General features: G+C 37.1%; 4 protein-coding genes across 6 annotated transcripts; 1 reads left to right on the top strand and 3 right to left on the bottom strand.

Annotated features, from left to right (window-relative positions):
- Positions 1-226: 226 nt before the first annotated feature.
- Positions 227-1,938, top strand: LOC127244219 (TLC domain-containing protein At5g14285). The gene has a single exon (XM_051264660.1). It carries the CDS (start codon positions 1,026-1,028, stop codon positions 1,767-1,769), a length of 744 nt encoding a protein of 247 aa, XP_051120617.1. The 5' UTR covers positions 227-1,025; the 3' UTR covers positions 1,770-1,938.
- Positions 1,939-2,942: 1,004 nt separating this feature from the next.
- On the bottom strand, positions 2,943-6,509 carry LOC127244190 (lysine histidine transporter 1-like). Of its 2 annotated transcripts, none has more exons than XM_051264620.1 (6): positions 6,224-6,509; positions 4,826-4,980; positions 3,848-4,731; positions 3,660-3,751; positions 3,478-3,546; positions 2,943-3,368 (listed from the first exon to the last, which is right to left on the bottom strand). In XM_051264620.1, exons 1-6 carry the CDS (start codon positions 6,272-6,274, stop codon positions 3,270-3,272), a joined length of 1,350 nt encoding a protein of 449 aa, XP_051120577.1. In that variant the 5' UTR covers positions 6,275-6,509; the 3' UTR covers positions 2,943-3,269. The 2 variants fall into 2 exon arrangements, with proteins under 2 accessions (XP_051120577.1, XP_051120585.1); XM_051264628.1 differs by lacking the exon at positions 6,224-6,509 and adding an exon at positions 5,344-6,205.
- Positions 6,510-10,353: 3,844 nt separating this feature from the next.
- Positions 10,354-14,981, bottom strand: LOC127244444 (glyceraldehyde-3-phosphate dehydrogenase, cytosolic). 2 transcript variants are annotated; one of them, XM_051264998.1, is made up of 12 exons: positions 14,928-14,981; positions 13,659-13,761; positions 13,193-13,293; positions 12,623-12,738; positions 12,430-12,529; positions 12,155-12,301; positions 11,983-12,043; positions 11,769-11,866; positions 11,471-11,613; positions 11,282-11,365; positions 11,006-11,095; positions 10,354-10,904 (listed from the first exon to the last, which is right to left on the bottom strand). In XM_051264998.1, exons 2-12 carry the CDS (start codon positions 13,699-13,701, stop codon positions 10,859-10,861), a joined length of 1,029 nt encoding a protein of 342 aa, XP_051120955.1. In that variant the 5' UTR covers positions 13,702-13,761; positions 14,928-14,981; the 3' UTR covers positions 10,354-10,858. The 2 variants fall into 2 exon arrangements, with proteins under 2 accessions (XP_051120955.1, XP_051120964.1); XM_051265007.1 differs by lacking the exon at positions 14,928-14,981 and having other exon boundaries at positions 13,512-13,756.
- LOC127244455 (plant UBX domain-containing protein 1) lies at positions 14,982-17,888 on the bottom strand. Its single transcript, XM_051265014.1, has 7 exons — positions 17,670-17,888; positions 16,548-16,644; positions 16,401-16,469; positions 16,173-16,240; positions 15,936-16,065; positions 15,722-15,826; positions 14,982-15,341 (listed from the first exon to the last, which is right to left on the bottom strand). Exons 1-7 carry the CDS (start codon positions 17,742-17,744, stop codon positions 15,142-15,144), a joined length of 744 nt encoding a protein of 247 aa, XP_051120971.1. The 5' UTR covers positions 17,745-17,888; the 3' UTR covers positions 14,982-15,141.
- Positions 17,889-18,241: the final 353 nt, after the last annotated feature.

Below are 18,241 nucleotides of genomic sequence, written 5' to 3'. Positions count from 1 at the left end.
GTGTAAGCAAGTTGATGACTCCAATTAAGTTCTAACAACTGCTTTGGTCCTTGATTAAACTGTAATGGCATTGGCATTGGGATGCATCCTCAAACAAATTAACTAAAGGTAGGTAGGTAGGTAGGTAGGTAGGGCGGGCGGGGAGAGTCACTGACTAATCAATCAATCTATGCTGCAGCCTGCAAGCAGAGGCAGAGGCAGAGGCAGAGGCAGAGGCGCTGTGCATTGCTCTCCCTAGTCCCTCCTCCTCCTCCTACTTTGATTCATGATTGGTCGGAGATAAAATAGAGTATGGTTTTACAACTTGTTAAGAAGATGCAGGAGTAGGAGCAGGAGTAGGAGTAGTAATAATAAACACTCTCTCTCATCAGCGTTAGTGTTAGCGAGGGTGTTGTGGTGGTACAATACAAATTACCAACAAATGTTGTGTTGTTCTTCTAGACGTCCTGTCCTGTCCTGTGCTGTCCTTCCTTGGCTTCGGATTCTCTCCTCTCCTCTCCTTTCTCTTCACTGCGGCGAATGAAACGCAAGCAACAACTTCTTCTTCCCTTCCTACCTATCTATCTATCTATCTAAATTATCCTGGCTGGGCTGGGCTGGGCTGGGCTGGGCTAGATTAGGGTGGCCCTACCCTCCTTCCCTCCCTTCCTACCAACCTTCCCCTCGAAAAGTGCAATCTTTGTTCTCACCCTCCCTATCTACCAAACAAACGCTTCTTTACTTCCTATTTCGTCCTCCGCCCGCCGCCCCCTATTCCATATCCAATCCAATCCAATCCGATTGATCGATTATCTCAAACGCCAACAACAAGGAAACTCCCTGCCCCGTACTCTTCCCAGGCGGTCAGGTCAGTGCACCCCGCCTTTCTTTCTTCCTTTCTTTCGTTTCTGATAGTTTTCCCTAATTCCCCTAACCTAATAATATCAATCATCTATCTGAATCCGATCCCTCGAAATATCATCATCACCATCATCATCATCGCCGCCGTGCCATAGATATCCCCAGCCTCAGCCTCATCAACCTCAATGCCAATGTCGTCAACTCCGCCGCTGGCTCTCTTTTTCGCCGCTTATTTCATCCTCTACCTCACTGCATATTTCGTTATTTTCCGCAACTGGAACCGAAAGCTCCGCCCCGAGGCTGCCAGCTGCGCTATTTCTCTGGCTCACGGCACTCCCGCTGCCTTCCTGGCCTTTCGTGCCATCATGGCGGACCCCGCCCGGGATTTCCACTCCCCCAACACCCCCTTCCAAACCCTCCTCCTTGACTACAGCATTGCTTATTTCCTCATGGATCTGCTTCACTACTTAATTTTTTACCCGCGGGATGTCCTCTTCATCGGCCATCACCTCGCCACTCTCTTCGTCTTCCTGACCTGCCGCTACCTGGTTTATCATGGGGCGTTCGCCATCCTCGTGCTTCTGATCCTGGCGGAGGTGACGAGCCTTTGCCAAAATGTGTGGACTCTGGCCGGTGCGAGGAGGGCGGATTCGAAATTTGCTGCCAAAGTGTACTATCTGCTGTCTCCCCCGTTTTACGCCTTGTACACCGTGGTGCGTGGATTTCTGGGGCCTTATTTTGTGTATCGAATGTTTGCGTTCTACTCGAGCGGGGCAGCTGAGAGTGTGATACCGTCGTGGGTTTGGATTTCATGGATTTTTGTGGTTGTTGTGGCCATTTCGGTTAGTGCGCTGTGGATATCTAATCTTTGGATGGAGCTGCATAAACAGACGAGGACGAGGAATGATGTCGGAAAGAAAGTTAGTTAGGTAGGTAGAGGTAGAGGTAGAGGTAGAGGTAGATAGGTGGCTTGGCCTGGTCTGGGTGTTATTACATTTACCCACTCTTCTCTTCTCTTTTTATATGCTCATCTCAATCTCAATGCTTGGAACCGTATTTTAGTTTAAAAATGGAACTTTGACTTTCTTGTTCATTCAATTCCATGAGCCAGCAAATTCTTGTTGTGTTGTGAGTTATGGAGAAGGTGATTGATTGGTTGCTTGTGCTCAATTTTGTTCAACCTTCCAGATAAATGAAGAATATGTATGTATTGCGGGCAGCCTTTCCTTTAGGTTATTCATTTTCACTTAACAATAACAATGATAATAATAATCCATGAAACAAGTCAGTTATTATTATTGCATCTGCCGCCGCTGCTGCTGAAGAAATGAGTCAATTATTAATAATTGGTCCTGATTGTACTTTGTAATTCTAGAGAGAGAGTTATTTAGATTTGGCAGTAGTTGAGTGTATCTGAGTACACTACTATTTATATTATCTTTAAGATGTTTGGTGGTGTGGTGTGGGAGGAGGAGAAGGAGAGGATTGCTCACTCACTTCCTTCACCACCGTCTGCTACCATTTTTCATTGTTGTGGTGTGCAATCTAGAGAGAGAGAGAGAGAGAGGGAGAGAGAAAGAGCCAATCCGATCATCAATGATCATTTTGTTGGTGGAGGAGGGGAAGGATGATTTGTTTCTAAGTTGTCTGTTTTTTGAGGCACTCGAAATTGCACCTATTCCACTGTCTGTCTCTAATTGACTATGCCTATCCATACATGCATAAAAAAATATGTTTGCTTGCACAATGCAATACAATAACTCCAACAGGAACAGCTGTGCTATCTATTAGCAGAATTTAGTGTTGTAATGTAATGGTAATGGTAATGGGACCCAAATTAAACAGTAAATTGGGGGCACTTGCCTATTCCAAGTTGTATATTACTTTCTACAGTGATATATCATCAACTTTGATCCACACAAATGGGCAGGCAGGAAGAAAGTACACACACACACGCAGTCATTAACTGCCAAGGTTGTATAGCTCAAACAAGCAGCTAGCCTTCTCTTAGTACGCTTGAAATTGGAGATTGGATCTTCTTAGAATGAGTGAGTGTGTGTGTGTGCATGTGGCCTGTGGGGGAAAAAACATCACACACAATATAAGTAAAATAATAGAGAATTCCATGATTAATAAAGTGTTTCAGTTTCATCCACTCAGCTGCTAAATAATAGATAGGAATCGCCAATGATGAATAAATAAGGCGTTACATCGGCTAAACAAAATAATAGTAAATGGCAGGGGCAGGGCAGGGCAGATTTGTCCACTAGTGTAACCATAAAAAAACAAAAAAAAACGCTAGGGAACGAGAGCGCAGCTGCACCATGAAACTGAAGTGAACTCGTATGCGTGCAGCCTACTTCTTCCTTCATTCAAATATCATAGAAGAAGACAGACCATCCGCACAACCGTCATGTCATCTACATCTTCTACGAGAAGAACTTGTAGGTCTTTGCTTGGACAATGATCGTCCGGAGCCCTCCGATGGGAGCTATGATCATTATTAACATGCCAATGACGATGCATATCTGCACACACATGATGAGAGTACACAAAACAATTATAGAGAGACAGAGACAACACATTACTACTCTAAGCATACAATGAGTTAAGAGAGAGAGAGAGAGAGAGACATACCCAGTTACACCACCAAGACAGCCCAAATTTCTTCGGCTTATATAAAATAAGCCACATTATACAAGGAATCTGAAGCAAAAAATAGTTGATTAATTCATGTCAACCACCCCACTGCCACAATATATAGGTATTCCAAGCAAGCCAGTAAGGAGTATATACTAGTGGTAGTAGTATGTACTCACATAGTATGTTGTTGGAGCAAAAGCAAAGCCGCCAAAAAATCCAAGCAGCCCACCAAAGAAGGGGAAGCAAATAGCCACAATCATGGTGAATGCTGCAGCAGACCAAAAATAAAAAAGATTTAACCAAAGGAGAGGAGAGGAGAGATTATATATAACAGAGTATGAATAACAACAACACTACTACTCACCAACATAGACATTCCTTGTGATGAATCTGAGATACCATGAAGGTTTGAACCTTAGGCTCTTCACGAGAAAAGTCTCAGCCATATCGAACACTGGCATCGCATACAGCTGATAGCTTCCAATCACATGAACCACAACAAACAGATTGGCTGTGGCAATGAGCCACACAGGCTTGTTCAAGGATATCAGGATATTCTCCGCCACGTCATTCCCAAACATCCAGTACCCAATGAAGGCCACAGGGAAGTAGCAGAGTGCAATGACAATGTAGGCCACCACCACACCCTTCCACATAGGCCCCTTGGATGGCTTCTCAGGAGTCGAGGGGATTGTGGCCTGGATCTCCAGAACCACGTTGTGACCCGCATAGGCAAAGGCCATCTCCCCAAGCCCGCTCAGAAATCCAAAGACTGCACCAGGTTTAGTTGAAGCCTTGTAGCCATAATCGATGCCGGGCTGGATGCCCTTGTTGAGTGTGGCCGCCCAAGCAATTGTCGAGTAACTGAGGGACATGACGGCCGCGGCCAGAGAGACGCCAGAGATGGCATTGAAGTTGGGAAGATGGGCGAGGACAAAGTGACAGGAGGCGAATATCATGATGAAGTAGGTGAGCCTGATGTCATGGCAGTTGGGGCAGATCAACTGGTGTGCCTTCTGGAGAGACTGGCCCCCAGTCACCATGTAAACAATGTTCAGGGAGATCTCCACCACCAGCTGCTGGGGCACAATGATATAAAGGCCCAGCTTCTCACCAAAAGCATGCTGCCCAAGCTCATGGTACCTGTCGAAACGCTTCCCGGGAACCATCTCATGCATCTCAACCATTTGCCACAGTGTGTACACGGTGATGACCCAAGACACGAGCATGATGGTTACTCCGGGGCCCCTAAAAACACATCATACATGCATGCATACCAGAGTGGAGTGATCAGAAATATAGGATAATCAGTGAAACTAATTTGATTAAGTAAACATTATACCAGCCGAGCTCAGACATGGCATAGGGGAGATTGAGAACCCCAGCCCCGACCATTGCGGTGACATTGTGGAACGCGGCGTACCACCACTTTGCATTCCTAGAAGAAGTGATTGGCAACCACTCATCGATTTCCTTCTCACGCACAGTTCGATGGTCCTGTTTGTTTGCATGTATGGAAGCAGAGTGATTACAAAACACAACACAACACAACTAATCATATTGCATAACACTAAGCTAAAACAACGGAAGCATACTTTCTGTACTGCAAACTGCCAAGGGAATTGCATATACACACCTTGTTGAGCGAGCATAGATGGATAGACAGACAGACAGACAGACAAATTTAAGAACTAAAGGGACTACACTAGGCTACGCATGCCAGATTGTCTCTCACATAATACACTGCTCCGTATTTATACATGTAAACATTCACATACATACATACATATTCATAAACGAACAAACACATAGCATAGCATAGCAGGCACGATGATGATCGGACTACCCCTTTAAAGATACCTATGAAGTAGCATGACCGACTGACAGACAGACAGAGGCTGGAGCGCAGCAACTGCGACTGTGGCCGGGGGCGGGGGCGGCGCCTGAGACGGGGCCTTCTTCATCACTTATGTATACAAATTCATAAACATGTTATCGCAAACGCGCATACAATACAACACAGTACTGCTGCTATTCATTCACCCCACACTCATCTACATCTATTCTATTCTATTCTATTCATTCAAATATTCATACAATAATAATACACTCAGCAACTGAATTTTTCGATGAAGACAAAAATATATCTATATCGTGATGTGGGTCTGGGAGAAGGGAGACTTATTATAAGATGGTGACATAATTCGTGTCGGATTAAAAAGTATACAAAATAAAATAAAATCTACGAAACAAAACAACTAGTGAAAAGTCTCATATTGTCAATATCATCCACCATCAAAGTCAAGTATCGGGAAGAGGAATCACATTGCGCCACAAAAATTTTACTGGCCAAAGAACTGAAGATTTTCCCTACTGACTCTTTTTTAATGAGTTTCATGTTCAAATAACAATAAAACCGAAAGACATACCACACTAACGAGCACGGATTAAGAATTTCATCCCCAAAAACAAAAGAAAAGGAGAAATCATGAATATATATTAATAATATAATAGGCTTTCGAAAATAGACGGAAGTGATGGATATTTCTCGCGACTGGGAAGAATGGGAAAATGAAAGTGTGTTTTTTCTTATATGTTTATTGTTGACTGACTAGTTAACGGAACAAACATCGATGGATATGATTCTATATGTACGCAGATGCATACATACATACATTCGTCTATATAGAGCAAGAATAGAAAGAAAAAGAGAGAGAGAGAGAGAGAGAGAGAGGCTTACAATTTGATCACCATTAGCAGGTACAGAAGAAGGAGGACCTTGAGTTCCCATGGAAGTATAGAATAGATTGAGCAAGCAAATTATAGGATAGACGACGATGATACTGCACCAACACTGAGTGAGAGAGATAAGATGAGATGGGAGGAGAATAAGTAAAGCACGTAAGTGGGGAAGGAGATGTATATATATATAGGAATGGGAGGGAGAGAGAAAGGATAGAAGAGAGTTGTTGAGAGGGGCAAGGGAGGAAGAAGGTTTGGGGGAGAGGGCTTCGGTAGAGTCTGGTTCGGTTCGGTTCGTATTCACACACACACCATACACATACACATACACGCACATATATTATTAATTTAGATTTTCTATCTTTGACTTTTCTTATTTACTAATTTTTGAATTTGGATGGTAACTTATTATCAATAATGAAGGCTATAATTTTGTTATTTAGTTAGCTATTTGAGGGGATCATCGATGGATGAAACCGAATTTCTCTATCATAATAATAATAACAATATCACTTCAGATACCAAGCTATGCATATTTCTTTATCAAGTGATTCGATAAACACAAATAAATAATACTACTACTAGTAGTATCATTATTATTATTATTATTATTATTATTTATGTACATTCTACATGAATCTCACCATCCCATTCCCATGGACTCTCTTAAATTGTATCCCTAATTCAATTATTTATTTATTATTAATCTGGTAACATATCTCTACTCCGATCCAATTATTCTTTATATATATAACTTTCTAGATATTTAAATCATTTTTTATGATGCTGAAACTTATTTATCCAATAATAAATAAATATATTATTTAACCCAATTTTCAAATATTGAACAAAGCAAGTTTTTAATTAGAAATTTGATATTTGAATATACTTTCCCAATTTTATTTGGATTATTAACAACTTGGATTCAGAATTTATTATACATTAAAAAAATAAATGACCTACATATTTAAAATTAATCCATATAGTAACTGATATCATGCATTATAATTATTGGCTTGGAATTATAATGATATTGTATAATTTTGTTTACCATCATCATCATTATTATTATTATTATTATTATTATTATTTTATTTTATTTTTTGGATGACGTGGAACTCGCCTGGAACTCGCCGCCGCTACCTGTTGTTTACCATTATTATGTATTTTAATTATATAATTTCTTTTTAATATTTAAAACTAAATAGTAGTACATGAAAAATTAATGGTAAATTTGAGTGGGTCCAATGTATTTGAATTAAGTCGCTATTATATTAATCAATATTTTAGCGCAAAATCGCAACGTATGAATGTATGACACATGCATAGACACATGTGACATGTAGCAGGTCAATTGATATAATAATAGTAATAACATATTTTTAATGTTTAATTTAGTTAATAGATTAGAATCATGTAGCGTTCAAAATTTATTTATTTTTGGGATAAATTAGAGATCATTAACGATTTAAATTGATTAAAGTTGGTAGCTATAGCCTTATCGAGTTATCGTCATTAAAATAATATATTGTTCATTCCAATAAAAAAAATTTAGTAACGATTTTTTTCGATAGATTATAATTTTCTAAATTAGTTTAGAATAATTGTATATGAATATATACAGAACATTTTATATATGATATAAATTCAGTAGAAAAGAAAAAAAAAAGAAAAGAAAAGGATAATCATAAAATATATATTAAACTAAGTTGAGGCGTTATCAAATTAGAATTCACTGTTGCATTAGAATATAGATGCATAACCTAAAATATTTGAAGATTTTTTAATTTTATAATAAACTAATTAGCAGTGTGTTTGTAATGTGATCGATTTTACTGCCACAGTTGAATAGGATAGGATTGAATTTGAATTTCTTTTTTTTTAAAAAAAAAAAACAAACAAACAAACAAATCCTACATTTTCATTTTACATTATATTGATTCGTATTTGATGTAGACTAATGTATTTTAAATTGAAAACAAGTAGTAAAATTAAGGACGATAGACCTGACTAAATTAAATCCGTATAAATAAATAAATAAATAAATAAATAATCAATTTAAAATTCAAACCAAATAGTACTAGTAAAATTAAGGAGGCAAACACACGTGTCAATAGAACCAATCATGGTATTGGATGGTAGGCAAGTATTGATTTTAATTAAGCATATAAGAAGAGAAGACAAATTGATTTCTATTTATTTAAAAACAAATAAAGCAATGGAGAGTCATAGGAATCAACATATCATATATATATATAGATCATGGGTGGGGTGGGGTGATGCAATATTGTTGACTAATATTAAGATATCATTTTGATTTTGTCATGTTATCAGTTATTGCCAAATTGGTCCCGTGGGTGGTTCGGTTTATACTCGGCAATGATCATTATCATCCTTACAAATTACAATTACTTTTAACAAGTGCAGAACCCTCTCTTGTTAGTTTATTGAGAAAGTATGATAGACTTTGGTGCACACTTGCAATCAAAGATTAAATTCAAAATACCATGTTTGAAGGATTATGGAGAATTTGACTGAATTGATACCAACCAGGTAATTGATCATTGATGAAACCAAAATCACATCACATCACATCACAAGAATGGCATGGAGCGAGCTTCAACATAGCAATAGTAATAATAATAATAATAACAATAAACCCTTCTTCACATGACAGACAGACAAAATGCAAAACTTCGAGTTAGGATAGGTAGGCACAAGGCAGCATCAACAGCTACAAATATCCATTGCATTGCATGCATGCCCTCTTGTTAAAATATTGTATTTTTAGTAGTCTATATAGATAGTACATATAATTTCAACTCTATCAATTAATTTAGATAATTAATAGATCTAGGACAAGTCTATAAAGTGTGGTGTTTACTTCATTTTTGAATCTCACCCTCTCTAGCTATATACATATAAGCTAATTGTGTTGCTTCCCTCACCTTCCAACGTTAATTTTGAGTTAGTCAGAACTTGATATGTTTTACTTATGTCATTGTTTCTTTTGATTTCTGAATATTGAAAGAATGAAAGCGACCTGGAATGTGAAATCGTCAACACCACTTAATTATATATATATATATATATACACATAATATTTATTTGTCCAAGGAAGACCTAGACCTGGACAATTAAGTCATACAATACTGTAGAGTCAAGAAAAACAACAAGCAATTAATTAATTAATTATGATAATAAATTAAAAGCGTTATGTATAATATATCCTTGACTTTTCATCTCTCTTACATACTTGCGTGCCTGTCTGCATGACCACACAAATTAAACAAACGCGCACACCACTTATCATGTGAAACTCAGTACTACTACATATTTACTCATCCTCTCTCTCTCTCTCTCTCTCTCTCTCATTTATTTATTAATTATTAATTTATTTATTTATTTCCAGAGAAGACAACCAACGGTACAGATGCACTCCAATGACAGGCGGATGTCTTGCCACCTCCCTCCCACTCTAACCAATTAAATATCATAATAATAATAATAATAATAATTCATGGTTTGACTTTGACAGACTTGCCTGGCCTGGCCTGGCCTGGCCTTTCTTTCAACAACAGATTAAAAAGCTTATGACTAATTGCAGCTTTACAATTCAATTCAATTACTTAATAAATAAAAGGGGACTTTGCAGGCAATTTTGATTAAATAATAATTGTCTCCTTCTCCGATGCTTTTTATTGTTCAAAAACAAGTAATCATTTTAGATATTTGTATTTATTGCAGTTTCTTCAACAAATTAAATAAAAACTAATTATAAAAGTCATACAAGTCGTCGATCGGAATGGGTTTTGGCAAGTCAAAAAGTTGATAGGATTGATCACGTCAGTCATATTGAGAAGAGAAGAGAACTTCAAAATCCCAAATGGTAGAGCTATTTTCTTAATTTGTACTAAGTAACGTATTAATATTATAATTTGACACCCATCCCTATTCCCAGCTCCGACCCATGTTCCTTCCTTCCTTCCTTCCTCTATATGTTTTCTCCATTGGGTTGGATGCGTCCGTCGTCCTCCTATATATTTTCCTATTACAAGCTATACATATAGATATAGCCGTACAAGTTGATTACAACTTGCTTGCACTTGTGCAGTCAGTCAACATGATACATACATACATACATACATACGCTACACTACACTACACTACACGCCAAGTCAAGTCAATTACTTTGGCAAATTTATTATATTCAAATTCAGCTACTGAAACAACCAAATTTTCCATTTGTTAATTAAAAGAACAAAAAAGTAGGAGAGCTGTCCCTTTCACACAGCGTAAGAAAGAGATGACTTGTCCTCTGTCACTGCCTTACTACTACTCTCTTAACAGAATCAGAATCACCCAATCTCATCATTTTCATGTTCTCGCTCACTTCACTTCTGAAGTATACATATAACAGATCCAAATTTATTTTTATTGGCCAAATGTGAAGAAAGGAGCGTTAAATAGCAAAACTAAACTTCAAAATTTCCTGAAAACGTTCACTGGCTAGAACTTGAGCAGGCAGGCAGGCAGCAAGCACACTAGTTATTTCTAAACACAGTATATCTAGACAAGGTTGCACAGCAAAACCGACACAACAGCATTGCATAGCATAGCATAGCATTGTCCTTCAACCAGTCTTTGCCATGTGTCGGACAAGGTCAACAACACGGTTGCTGCAACACAATGAATTTATCATTATAATCATTCGTAATGTGATGCAATTACTAGGATGATATAACTACGTATGTAATATGTAAGTAACTGCATTGCGCACCTGTAACCCCATTCATTGTCGTACCAGGAAACAACCTTGACAAAATTGTCGGTAAGTGCAATTCCAGCCTTGGCATCGAAAATGCTTGATCTGTCCCCGTCAAAAAGCAAATCTTGCTTCATTATAAAAGTGTGTTGGAGCAGAGCAGATTTTATAAATATAGAGAAAAAGGATGTGGATGTAGGGCAGGGGGTGGTATTTATTTATTTATTCCTTCACACGGGTCGGGATACAAAATGATAGTATGTGATTATATCAATGAGATCAACCACGCACCTGCAGTCACCTACAAAGTCACTTGACACTACATCATCTTCAGTGTATCCAAGGATTCCTTTCATGTTACCCTCAGAAGCCTCCCTGTCGTGGTAGATCAGATCAGATTAGATGAGAAATCGAAACACATTCCCTCAAAAAGACACAACACAATAAATAATAAATTCCTAAGATCAAGACGAAGCTTACTTGATAGCTGCTTTAATTTGATCATACGAAGCAGCCTTCTCAAGCCTTGCAGTAAGGTCAACGACTGAAACATCGACCGTTGGAACACGGAAAGCCATTCCAGTGAGCTTTCCATTCAGTGCAGGGAGCACTTTTCCAACAGCCTATAGCGAAAAGACATTGTCTAAGTTAAGGGACTTGGAGCAAATGCCATTTTAACAGAGAAGCCACCAGATACTCTAATGGTTTGGCTATGGCATGGAGATGGTCAAGAATCATATTTATAGCACTCTAAAATGAACATGGGCATTTTAGTCACCTTAGCAGCTCCAGTGCTGCTAGGAATGATGTTGAATGAAGCTGCTCTTCCACCTCTCCAGTCCTTCATTGATGGGCCATCAACCGTCTTCTGTGTTGCTGAAAGACAGAAGAAGAATAAAATTCAACCATGGATTGGTGCGTGCATCCATAAAATGGAAAATAAATAATACTCCAATGAATTTGAGTAACAACTAACCAGTGCCACCACTTACCGGTAATGGAGTGGACGGTGGTCATTAGCCCCTCAACGATACCAAACTTGTCATTAAGTACCTGTGGTAATATGTATATATAACACCTTAGTCTTATGCTCAAGCCGGTATGCAGAAAGTATGAATTCAATTCAATCCAACGTATTCTGGCCCCAGAGTTTGGGAAATATACCTTTGCCAAAGGGGCTAGACAGTTGGTTGTGCAACTAGCATTAGAAACAATATTGATGTCAGACTTGTATTCCTTCTCGTTCACACCAACAACAAACATGGGAGCATCTGCGCTGGGGGCAGAGATAACCACCTTCTTTGCACCTCCCTACAAGATCACCGTAACACAACCAAAGACAAATAGAACCGTGTTAGTGACTTGGTGACCACCAAAATTTTAATAGCATGCAAATACAAGAGAATCAAAGATGATACTCCATAATAAACTTAACTAACCTTCAAATGGGCAGCCGCCTTGTCCTTGTCAGTGAAGACACCGGTGGATTCCACAACATATTGAGCCCCGGCTTCACCCCATGGAATTTCCTCTGGGTTCCTATTTTTTTCAGAAGGAAAAATAACCGTATTAATAGACGACGTGGTTTGATCATTGATTACAACCTCAAACTGCTAATGGAGAAGCTTTTACTTCATGCCAAACACTGTTACTGCCTTGTCTCCGAAGAGAAGGGTCTTGGAATCCTTCATCTTGATCTCGACCTTTTTCCATTGACCATGAACGGTGTCGTATTTGAACATATAGGTCTGTGCAACACCATGAGAACCACAATTCACTTACTAAAAAAATCAAAAAGCCTATTTTTGTCGTAACTGCACACTAATGCTAAGGTGGACTGACTAGCATCGAACCTTAACTAGCATGTTTATCCATATATAATTATTCCAAACTACATGAGAACTATGAAAATATAAAAATCCTTCATGATTGCTGCAAATTACATTTAGCTTTGTTTGTACGTGAAATCACTAACAACGAAAAGTAAAGTCCAGTGATTGGTCTGTCTAGCAGACCCTTAAAATATTCTGCAAAGCGAATTTGGCTGATATTTGTGTTCTGTGCATCATTCCATAAAAACTATATGGAAGAAGTGAAATGTAACAAAAACATCACAAATTAACTTTATGCGGCATCTAATGCATGAACCAGCTTCCTTAATTCCTTAAGTAGTATGATCAAAACATGGAAGATATACAGTACCATGTACTCGGTGGTAATAAATGGATCGTTAACGGCAACAAGCTCGACATCATCGCTCTGTAGAGCTACTCTGGCCACCAAGCGGCCAATCCTTCCAAATCCTGACCATAGAAAAATGAATGATTGACTGACTTTGTAATAGCTGAGACCTAGTATGTTTATTTAAGGTTTGGTTTTGGTTTTGATTTCTGTTATTCATCAAAATTATTTCTCCAAAACAATCCAATCCAAACATTTAAGAATCATCAACTTCAATAGCCCTAATTATTTTAAAATAATGATACATGCAATACGTAGTAATCATACGATTGAACATTACCGTTGATTCCAATCTTGATTTTCGCCATGGTGAAATGAAATGAAGTAATTAATATAAGCTAGATTGAGAGGAGAAGAAATAAGAGATGAGAAAATGCATGTAGGTTGCTATTATGTATTTATAATGATAAAAAGAAGGGAAGGTTACGCATTCTTGAAGCCATAGGCGGTAGGCGGAAACTCCGATCCATTGCGGTTACAACTTTTCAATTGTAGCTTATTTCTAGCACGTACAGATCCATGCGCTTTTCCTGTGGTTCCGTGTATTAAGGCTACTCCAATTGATTGATTCAATAGATGTACATATTTAACTTTTAACCCAGTTTATATTAATAATAATTTTTCAAAATATATATTATATATTTATTTTATAATAAAATTTCAATTATTTTTATCTAAAGTATTTTTTTCTAAATTATTAAAATACAATTTATAACATTCTATTTTTACTTGTTAATAAACTAATATATTTACATAATTTATAAATTTATTTATTTTAATAATATATTAGCATTTATAACTTTTTTTTAATTATTATTATTGACATTATATAAAATTATAAACCAATATATTGTTACTTTTGGAACTCAAGGAACATTCACAGACAGTTTTGCACAATACACCTAAGAGTAGTAATACATAAAAGTATTCTCTCAAAACAACTCTTCTTACAGTTGGCTGATTTATAAATGACCTCCTCCTACTGTAATGTTCTAGCCAAACTATAGACATTTCTTCAATATTTTACAAGAATATTTTAAATACAAAGAAGTTCCAAACTTGTCCACACATACATACGATTGTTTCATCAACACAGACATAAATCTCATGAAGCAGGCTGCATGCATTATTTATGTCAAATGCTTCATGTTGCAATCAAGTTGGCCAAATAATAGAATAATTGTTCAACAATGATAAAATAATAATAAAAAAATATAACTTACAAAACTACCGGAAAAAAAAAAAAAAAAAAGCTACGTAGGATTCCCAAAATTTAAAATAAATTAAAAAAATATCCAGAAAAGTAATGATTTAAAACACTAAGGATAAAAGTAATAATTTAAAACACTAAGGATCATGTTCACTTTTTTTTTTTTTTTTTTTTTTTTTTTTTTAATTGTACATCGTAACAGATGTAAGCTATTCTATCAATGTGTTATAACATTACACCACCAAACAAGCTAAAAACCTATCTACCCTAACATCTAAAACAAACACATTTTGAATTTAGCACACAAGCTAAAAGAGTCATCTCCCTAACATCTAGAATAACACAATTTGAATTTAGAAAACAAGCTAAAAGAACTATCTTCATTAGCGTGTGCATTGTCACACTCTTCTCAGTAATATGGATTTATTAAAGAGGAAGAAGATTCAAACAGCGGGTGGCATATGCACATGCCAAAAAAACAATTACCTGATGTTGCATCGTCATCTGCCTTTGTGGCTTATATACCTGATTCAAAAAGAATTTGGGGATAGTAGACTTTCAAACATTGTTTACCTTTTTGTTGAAGACAACAAAAATTTACAAAGTATTCGGCAGATAGATCTTTTCAGCCATGTGATCATTCACAAACTTGAAGATGCCCGGGTAAGATTATAAGAAAAGACAAACAGTTCGATAGAGTTTACATTTTCAACCACTTGGGTTTAATATTCTTTTTTTCGTTTGGCTTTGCCGCAGGGACAAGTGTCTGGCTGCTGGTATAGACAGGTTCTGGTTTCTGCTCTGGTGTAGGCTCTGCTTCTTGGGCCACAAATTCCAGACCTTTCAAGGACATCACTTCCTCTTGAAGGAAGGGACCAGCCAATGGAGCATCATCAGCACCTAAAAAGTTTTTAAGACATTCAAAATACAGCAAGAGAAGGGAAGCCGGTAATGCTTAGCCGAAGATATCGCCCAAGTTGATATGTGAAACAATTGTTCATTGAAACAACCAAAAGCGCCAATGATGGGAATATCCTAGAGGTACAGAGCAGGTTTTCCAAAAGCATTGAAAAACATTATATAACAAATTAGAATGTAGAATATTTCAAATTTCTTGGTTCATAAAGAGGATGCGTCATGCTTGCTCTCAAAAGATTCTGCACTGACAAGAATTCAAAACTAATACCTGAGCTTGGAGCTAAATTATGGGATTATTGCAGCGGGACATGAACTTAAAGCCAAGCAAGAAAAGAACCCCACAAGCAGAAACTATAAAATACCTTTCGGCACATCATGAGCAAAGTACACAATAGCACCGGGTACAAAACCAGCACTATAAAAGTCCTGGGACATATCCTTTATAAGCTTTTTTGGAGGTGTTGTATCTGAAATGCAAACAAACCCACAATTAAAATCTTACACTTGAAAAAATGTCAAGATTTTTCAGGGCCTTTTTTCTGTGCCTAAGAACAACAACAATCATTGGGTTCTCACATAGATAGAATGGTAATTCTGGGTGAGCAACCACTTTCTTTAGCAAATCAATCAAACTCTGAATTGTCTCAGATGGATGAAATGTAACCTCAAGCGTATTATTATCAGGATAACGCACTCGGATCACTGCCTGCTTGAGCAGAATGAATTAATTGAGTGAAGATTAGTGACTCATCTACAAAGACAGAATGTTGATCCTTAAACAGAAGTGTTCATACAAAACGAATGACATTACACCTTTGTAATCTTTGACCTGCGAGCAGCCTCTTCCGCATCCCGGATTTTTTTTGTCTTCAAGTATTTCTCTGCACATGGTTTGAAAATTAGAAAATAATTTTGGATTAACTAATTTATGAGTACCTAATTTTCTTTTCAGAAGGAGAAAACATACAGAATCCAATATCAATATCATTACCCTTCCAAACTGACAATTTAATCATCTATTAAAGAAATAATTAGACATACCTTCCTTCTTTGTTGCCAACAGACGGTAGTAGTCCTCTGCTGTAAACTCATAAAAGTTATCTGGCTCCTCTGGAACAAGTAGAAAACGAAAAATGCACCATCAGTAAACAATTGTGGAAACAAAAGCTTTTACATGAACTCACATACCTGTCTCAGTAGAGCTTCCAAGGCTTGCAGAAGCTAGAGATGTTTCGAATACATGAAGTTCCCGTCCATATTTTTCCTTTGCAGCAACAAGCATTGCCTAGATACATCAAAGCAAAGAAATATCTCAATTCTAGAAAGACTAAGCAGTCAGACAAGTTGAAGCTTCAGGATTATACCATGCATGCATAAGACCGTACAAGTTGATAGCAAGATATGCAAACAGATGTTTTTTAACTCTTACAATGCAACATGTGTTGGAATGGATTAAACAGAAAAGAGCAACAGGCTTACACAACTTTACCACCCTTGATGTCAGACCATATTTTAATGTATATACTACATAATAGTAATCTATTTGATATACATTGCACCTTAAAATTAGTTATTACCTACATATGATCAAAAAGTACAGCGCTATTACATAATTAAATAACACAATCAAATCACATAAAAACTCCTGTACTGTTGATTAACCTTCACATCAAAAGTGCACAACAAAAAATAACTTCAGGGTTTTTGTTTTTTTTTTCTACCTCTCAATTTCCCTTAAAAACATCACATCCATCGCTAAAATTTCATTTAAAACATCACATCCCATGTCCTCAAAAAACATTAAAAAAAAATCCACTATACAAGAAAGATCCAAAATTCATCTTCAGAACAGCTCAATACAACTAATCGGGATAATACCATCTATTCCTTCTGAATTTCACGACACGGCCTTGACCTATTATGTAAATCAGATTTTAGCAAACTCTTTCAAAGAGCATTAGGAAGTTCTTTTTGATTCGTACCACCAAAATCCATGCTCAAAAGTTATATTCATATGCTGGAGGAAATCGTAGTAGTCGCATGGAGCAGGAAAAAACAGTAGCCATTTTCAAATCCACTTTAACTGATCATGAACTTCTTCCCTCACAATATAAAAGACAGTATATAATTCTCTATTAACACAAGATAAACTGGCAATAACGTTAATTACATATACATATATATATATATGGATTCAGAGACGCACATATATATTTAGAACTATAAGGTGGCCACAAACAAAAAAGGGCCTAAATCAGCCAAGACAACCACCGAAACCCTCCAGAACCCATAACCAAAATGAATGACTACCTTAGCCGAATCAGATTCCATTTGGGAGAGAGCGATGAATCTTCTACGCTTGCAAGTTGTTGAAGCAAATGTCATCACCGAATCAGCCAATCCCGAGTTTCTTTTAAGTGATGCGTGCTGTGTTTGCTTGTGTCTCAATCCCCCCAAATCTTCCCAGCCAAAGGCAGCGGGCAGGGGGGAAAGAAACTCATCGGATCCGTTTTGAGTGGCGGTGGTGAACTGGATCGGGTCACGGGTCGGGCAAATTTGATGCCCCTTTTCGTAATTTTCCCATTTCAAATTTATTTATTCATGTACGGACGAATGATAAATAATATTTTTATGTTATTTTATTTGTACATTATTATTTGTAAAGGTGCAATAATAAATTACTCACTCCGTCCAAAAAAAAAAGTATACAATTACTTTTGACGCAGTGTTTAAGAAATAATAGTATTTTAATTATAGTGGATAGTGTAATGATATTTTTGCCCTTGCTTTTTGGTGTAAAAGTAATAATGTGATGTAAAATAGAGGTATTTGTGGAAAAAAGTAAAGTATTTAATGAAATGTTTACTTTGTAATTGAACGTC

Source organism: Andrographis paniculata, unplaced genomic scaffold, assembly GCF_009805555.1.
Source record: "Andrographis paniculata isolate CXL003 unplaced genomic scaffold, ASM980555v1 Contig19END, whole genome shotgun sequence".
Classification (NCBI taxonomy): Eukaryota; Viridiplantae; Streptophyta; class Magnoliopsida; order Lamiales; family Acanthaceae; genus Andrographis; species Andrographis paniculata.
Note: the sequence above shows the minus strand (reverse complement) of the source record. Positions and strands in the feature narration are given on the sequence as shown.